This window comes from Pezoporus occidentalis, unplaced genomic scaffold (genome assembly GCF_034315485.1).
Source record: "Pezoporus occidentalis ecotype Australia unplaced genomic scaffold, CSIRO_AGI_Poc_V1 ctg663, whole genome shotgun sequence".
Lineage (NCBI taxonomy): Eukaryota > Metazoa > Chordata > Aves > Psittaciformes > Psittacidae > Pezoporus > Pezoporus occidentalis.
The window spans coordinates 27,463-33,991 of NW_026916012.1; the positions used below are offsets into that span (position 1 = coordinate 27,463).

General features: G+C 63.3%; 1 protein-coding gene across 1 annotated transcript; it reads right to left on the bottom strand.

Annotated features, from left to right (window-relative positions):
• Positions 1–1,337: 1,337 nt before the first annotated feature.
• Positions 1,338–6,328, bottom strand: GLMP (glycosylated lysosomal membrane protein; the record flags this gene model as incomplete). Its single annotated transcript, XM_062640741.1, has 6 exons — positions 1,338–2,026; positions 2,155–2,432; positions 2,506–2,724; positions 2,828–3,010; positions 3,442–3,958; positions 6,086–6,328. Coding segments are annotated over 6 exons (1,609 nt in total), but the record flags the coding sequence as incomplete, so codon positions are not given.
• Positions 6,329–6,529: the final 201 nt, after the last annotated feature.

A 6,529-nucleotide genomic window follows, 5' to 3' on the forward strand; every position in this document is an offset into this window, starting at 1 on the left:
AGCCCCCCCCTCCTCCTTGGGGTCCCTCCTGCCCTGCTCCTCTGCTGATTTATGGCCTCTTTCCCCTCTTATCTCATTTGAGGAAGGAACAAGATTAAAACCTTTGAGCTTCTCCAGCCCCTCCGCAGAGCAACGCCCCGGAACGGCCCCGCTGCGAGCGGCTCCCCTTTGGGGGGGTCAGGGAAGGGTTAAGCTCCCTCCAGCCCCACTCCCCGGGGGCTCCAGCGCTCATTGATCCCCCCCCCCGGCTCCCCCCGCCGCCGTTTCTCGGTGTCGGGCTCCGGGGGGAGCTGTAATGGACTCGCAATGAGGTAATTAACGGCTCCGCTCCCGCCCGCCCAGCGACCGGGGGTAACGGAGGGGGGGACGGACCCGTTCTGCCCCATTGGGGTGCTGGGGGTCCATGGCCGCATCCTGCACCAGGGGGTCCCGACCCGCCCCGGTGCTGCCGGCGAGGACCCCGCTGAGGCTGGGTCTGCTCCGAGCATCCCTTGAGGGCATCCCCCCTGTGTGGTTTTGGGGGCATTGAGGATGCAGCGCGAGGCCTGCCCGGCCCCTCACAGCCCCTGCCTGCCCCCTAAGTGCACTTGGGGGTCCCGGTCCAGCATCGCGGCGCTGGGGCGCAGCTGCAGCGTCCCCAAGCACCGTTCCCCCTGCCCTGGGGACACCTTAAAGAGCAGGAGCCTATGGGGGGGTCACTTCCACCCCCCCGGGAAGCGCCCTTTTGGAGTGGCCACAGCGGACCCGCAGCTGCAGGTGGGTTCGATCCTAATGGAGCCCTGGGATGGGTGGGAATGAGCCGCGCTGGGATGTGGGGATCATTCCGAGTGATTAGAGCTATTACTGTAACGAGGAGAAGCGATTAATGGCGCCTTGACAGCACTTGAGGCCGGATAATGCACTGTGCTCACTGGGCTGGCAGGGAGGGGGTCCCAGCGTGGCCGGGGATCCCGGGATTTACATGGGATGTATGGGCAGGAGCCCGGGATATGGGCTAATAGGGGTGACACACAGATCCCGGGATGCAGGGGTGATGGATGGCTGAGGGATCCAGGGTATGAGGGTGATGTGCGGCCAGGGGGAGGCTGGGATGGAGGGATAAAGTGTGGGATGGAGGGGTGATAGGTGCCTGTGATGCCGGGATGCAGGGATAACATGTGCCTCGGGTGTTGGAATGCAGGCACGATGTGTACCTGAGATGCTGGGATGCCAGGATTATGTGTCCAGGATGCTGGGATGATGTGTGCTTGGGGTGCAGGGATGGGGATGCTCAGCTCCCAGTCCCTCAGGGGCGTACAGGAAACCCATGGAGGGGCTTTGCAATGGGCTGGAGGGACAGGAGACAACCAAAATCCACTTTATTTGGTCAAAGCCAAGCCCGTGCTGGAGCCCAAGCCCCAGCGCATCCCTCAGGGGCCCTCTGCCCGCCCCAGAGCACCCACAGAGCACCTTGTCCGTGGCCTCCTGCACCCAGATCCCGGCTCCGAGCCCCGGCTGCAGCCGAGGCAGAGCAGGACCCAACTGAGCTGAAGCCACTGCCTGAGCCCTCCCGAGGGCCAGCACAGCTCCACGGGCTGCGAACCCGGCACCAGTGGGTTTATCCCTTGGGAATCAGCTCCCCCCTCCAGTCCCTTCCCTTGGCCGGGTGGAGCAGGAGCAGAGGGGGAGCAATGGGACAAGGATTGGGGCAGGAAGAGGAACGGGAAGAAGGGAGCCAGGATGTGGGAAACCGCAACGGGCACCCGGGTCCCCTCCGAGCCTGGGCTGTGGGGTGAAGGGGAGGGCTCCAAGGGGAGGGCAGAGGAGCCCCTGCAGCAGCCAAGGGTGGTCCTGGGGGTCCCTCGGGGCTCAGCCCGCTCAGTTGATGGGCTCGTACTCGGAGTAGCGCCGCCTGCGGGCGCAGAGGAGCGCGCAGCCGCCCAGCAGCAGCAGCAGCACTGGGGTGCCCAGCGCCACGGCCATGATGGAGATGACGAGGGGGGAGAAGGTGTCCTGGGGGGGCTGCCCGAAGCCCAGCAGCGCCGACCTGCAGCGGGGAGGGGACAAATCCCACTCTGAGACCCCCCCCAGCCCCGCAGCACCGGGGGCTTGAACGCAGCCAGGGATGGGGCAGCTCCTCCGGGCGCCCCGAGGGGAGCAGAACTCGCCCCTCACCAGCTCAGGAACCGCTTCTCCTCGTAAACCTTCCCCTCCTCTCCGCCGAAGGAGATGTTGACGGCGCTGACGCTGTAGCTGCTGCCGGCCCCGTCCCCGAAGTAGGCCCGGACGAGGCTGGACGCGGGCAGGCTCCAGTTGGCCGCTCGCAGCCCCTGGGAGCGGCAGCGGATCCGGTCCTCGCGCCGGGGCCGCCGGGAGCCGTAGGCGGTCGCCTTCCACTGCAGGAAGCTCCGCGCCGAGCTCTCGTTCTGGGCCTGGGCTGCCAGGGAGAGCACCTGGAGCGGGGCGGGAGCCGCACGGTGAGCACAGGGTGGGCTCCCAGCGCCGGGGGCCCCGGGCCGGGCTCACCTCGAAGACGGTCGGGGTGTACTCGTCATCGATGGAGCGCAGCGCCCGCAGCGCCGGCGCCAGCCCCGGCTCCTCCACCGCCGCCACCTCCAGCGCGAAGCGGGAGCCGTTGCCCCGCGGGGCCACCCCGGCCAGGACAAACTCCACCTTGGAGCTGTTCGCTGTGTGCAGGAGGCTGGGCAGGGCCTCATCGCGGCCGCCGGCCTCGTAGGCTGTGACCTGCGGGGACGTGGAGCTGGGGTCCGGCGCGGGGACGTCCCCGCTCCAGGACACGGTGCTGGGCGCATCCCGGCGCGGCGCGGGCCCGTCCCCGAGGACGTACCCGGAAGGCCACGCTGCCGTTGGAGAAGCTGCCACCGGGATCAGCCGCCGGGACCCCGGAGAACTCGGCCGTCAGCGCTGTGTGGTTCAGGGTGCCATTGATGCTGGCCCAGGAGAACTCGGAGAGGTCGTAGGTGGGGTAGAAAAGCTCCTCCTGGGCTCCAGCCTCGCTGTACTCAAACACCTCAGGGAGAAGGAAAAGGAGAGGGGATGGGATGGGAGCCGTTCCCTGGTGCTGAGGATTCAGGGAATCAGCCACGGAAAAGCCCTTTCAGCTCATCCAGCCCCATGCCAAGGCCACCGCTGCCCCATGGCACTGAGGGGGTGTGAACACCCGCAGGGACGGTGCCTGCAGCCCTGCCCTGGGCAGCCTGTTCCAATGCCTGCGCACCCTCTGGGGCAGGAATTCTTCCTCAGCTCCATCTAAACCTGCCCTGGTGCAGCCTGAGCCCATTTCCTCTTGTCCCATCCCTTGTTCCCTGGGAGCAGAGCCCAGCCCCTCCTGCCGTGCTCCAGCGCACGGGGCTGGGCGCAGGAGCCCCCGGGGGCGCTGCCTTGGCCAGGACTCGCTGCGGAAGCGGCTCCCGCTCTGTTCCCGTCCCCCCCTCGCCGAACCTTGGTGAAGACAACGGCGGCCGCGTGGGTGACGCTGCCGGGGGGCTCGATCCAGACGGCGCCGGCGGGGGCAGGCGAGAGGAGCCGGGTCCAGTCGATGCCCAGGGCGCTGGCGCTGCTCCGGGAGGCCAGCAGGAGCACGGCGGGGCCGCCGATGCTGCTCCACACGTAGTGCAGGGTGTCCGCGGCGCCCACGGCCCGCACGTGGAGCAGGTTCACCGAGGAGCCGTTCCAGCCGGGGTTGTAGTGCAGGGACACCTGCGGGCAGCGGCGGCTCTCACACGGGCCCCGTGCCCGCTGCTCCCCCCGGGCCCGGTCCCGGTCCCGGTCCCGGCCCCGCTCACCCTCCGCCCGCCGCCGCCGCCGCCGGCCACCACCGGGAGCAGCAGCAGCAGCACCACGGCCGCCGCCATGTTGCGAGCGCAGCCGCTCACGTGACCGCGCGGCCACCGCGCCCTTAAAGGGGCCGCCGCTCTTTCCAAACCCCCCCGGGAGGGGTGGGGGGGGGGCCTGGATCCTGTCCCCGCCCCGGGGCCCATGAACCAGCGCAGGGGGGGGACGTTTCTACCCCCCCTTCCCCATTCAATGCACAAAGGCAGTGGAATGTCGTGATTCGGGTTTATTTCTCAGGCAAATCGCGATATCCCAAAGCCTCCCAAGATTTCCCAGGCAAATCGCGATATCCCAGAGCCTCCCGTGATTTCCCAGACAAATCGCGATATCCCAGAGCCTCCCGTGATTTCCCATCAAATCGCGATACCCCAGAGCCTCCCGTGATTTCCCATCAAATCGCGATATCCCAGAGCCTCCCATGATTTCCCATCAAATCGCGATACCCCAGAGCCTCCCATGATTTCCCATCAAATCGCGATATCCCAGAGCCTCCCCTGATTTCCCATCAAATCGCGATACCCCAGAGCCTCCCATGATTTCCCATCAAATCGCGATACCCCAGAGCCTCCCATGATTTCCCATCAAATCGCGATACCCCAGAGCCTCCCATGATTTCCCATCAAATCGCGATATCCCAGAGCCTCCCATGATTTCCCATCAAATCGCGATACCCCAGAGCCTCCCATGATTTCCCATCAAATCGCGATATCCCAGAGCCTCCCATGATTTCCCATCAAATCGCGATATCCCAGAGCCTCCCATGATTTCCCATCAAATCGCGATATCCCAGATCCTCTCATTTCCCAGGCAAATCACGATATCCCAGACCCTCCCATGATTTCCCATCAAATCGCGATACCCCAGAGCCTCCCATGATTTCCCATCAAATCGCGATACCCCAGAGCCTCCCATGATTTCCCATCAAATCGCGATACCCCAGAGCCTCCCATGATTTCCCATCAAATCGCGATATCCCAGAGCCTCTCATTTCCCATCAAATCGCGATACCCCAGAGCCTCCCATGATTTCCCATCAAATCGCGATATCCCAGAGCCTCCCATGATTTCCCATCAAATCGCGATATCCCAGAGCCTCCCATAATTTCCCAGGCAAATCGCGACAACCCAGAGCCTCCCATCATTTCCCATCAAATCGCGATACCCCAGAGCCTCCCATGATTTCCCATCAAATCGCGATATCCCAGAGCCTCCCATGATTTCCCATCAAATCGCGATATCCCAGAGCCTCCCATGATTTCCCATCAAATCGCGATATCCCAGAGCCTCCCATGATTTCCCATCAAATCGCGATACCCCAGAGCCTCCCGTGATTTCCCATCAAATCGCGATATCCCAGAGCTTCCCACGATTTCCATCAAATCGCGATACCCCAGAGCCTCCCATGATTTCCCATCAAATCACGATATCCCAGAGCCTCCCATGATTTCCCATCAAATCGCGATATCCCAGAGCCTCCCATGATTTCCCATCAAATCGCGATACCCCAGAGCCTCCCATGATTTCCCATCAAATCGCGATATCCCAGAGCCTCCCATGATTTCCCATCAAATCGCGATACCCCAGAGCCTCTCATTTCCCATCAAATCGCGATACCCCAGAGCCTCCCATGATTTCCCATCAAATCGCGATACCCCAGAGCCTCCCATCATTTCCCATCAAATCGCGATACCCCAGACCCTCCCATGATTTCCCATCAAATCGCGATACCCCAAAGCCTCCCGTGATTTCCCATCAAATCGCGATACCCCAGAGCCTCCCATGATTTCCCATCAAATCGCGATACCCCAGAGCCTCCCATGATTTCCCATCAAATCGCGATATCCCAGAGCCTCTCATTTCCCATCAAATCGCGATACCCCAGAGCCTCCCATGATTTCCCATCAAATCGCGATACCCCAGAGCCTCCCATGATTTCCCATCAAATCGCGATATCCCAGAGCCTCCCATGATTTCCCATCAAATCGTGATACCCCAGAGCCTCCCATGATTTCCCATCAAATCGCGATACCCCAGAGCCTCCCATGATTTCCCATCAAATCGCGATATCCCAGAGCCTCTCATTTCCCATCAAATCGCAATACCCCAGAGCCTCCCATGATTTCCCATCAAATCGCGATACCCCAGAGCCTCCCATGATTTCCCATCAAATCGCGATACCCCAGAGCCTCCAATGATTTCCCATCAAATCGCGATACCCCAGAGCCTCTCATTTCCCAGGCAAATCGCGATACCCCAGAGCCTCCCATGATTTCCCATCAAATCGCGATATCCCAGAGCCTCCCAGGGCCGCCGGCGCAGGGCTCGGAACGGGCCCAAGGGGGAGCTGCGGCCGCCCCGGCCCCGCGCAGTTCCGCGCTGCCACCAGCAGGCGGCGCCGCTGCGCTTTGCTGCCCGCGGCCGGGCTGAAGCCGCCGGGAGCCCCGGGAGCGGCTCCGCCGGGTGCCGGTGGGGCCGGGAGCCCCGTGCCGGGAGCACTGGACGGGGAGGGAACCCCCAGGGAACGGCATCGAACACACCCGTTATTACGTGTTAACACACAGAGCCCCTGTAAGGAACGCTCCGTAACGGCGCTGCGCTGGGCTATGACGGTAAAGGGAACAGAAATCCCATCGATCGATCCCCACCGAACGTGGTTTTGTTCTCCCTGCATCCGCCCGCATCACGGCCGCCGGGAT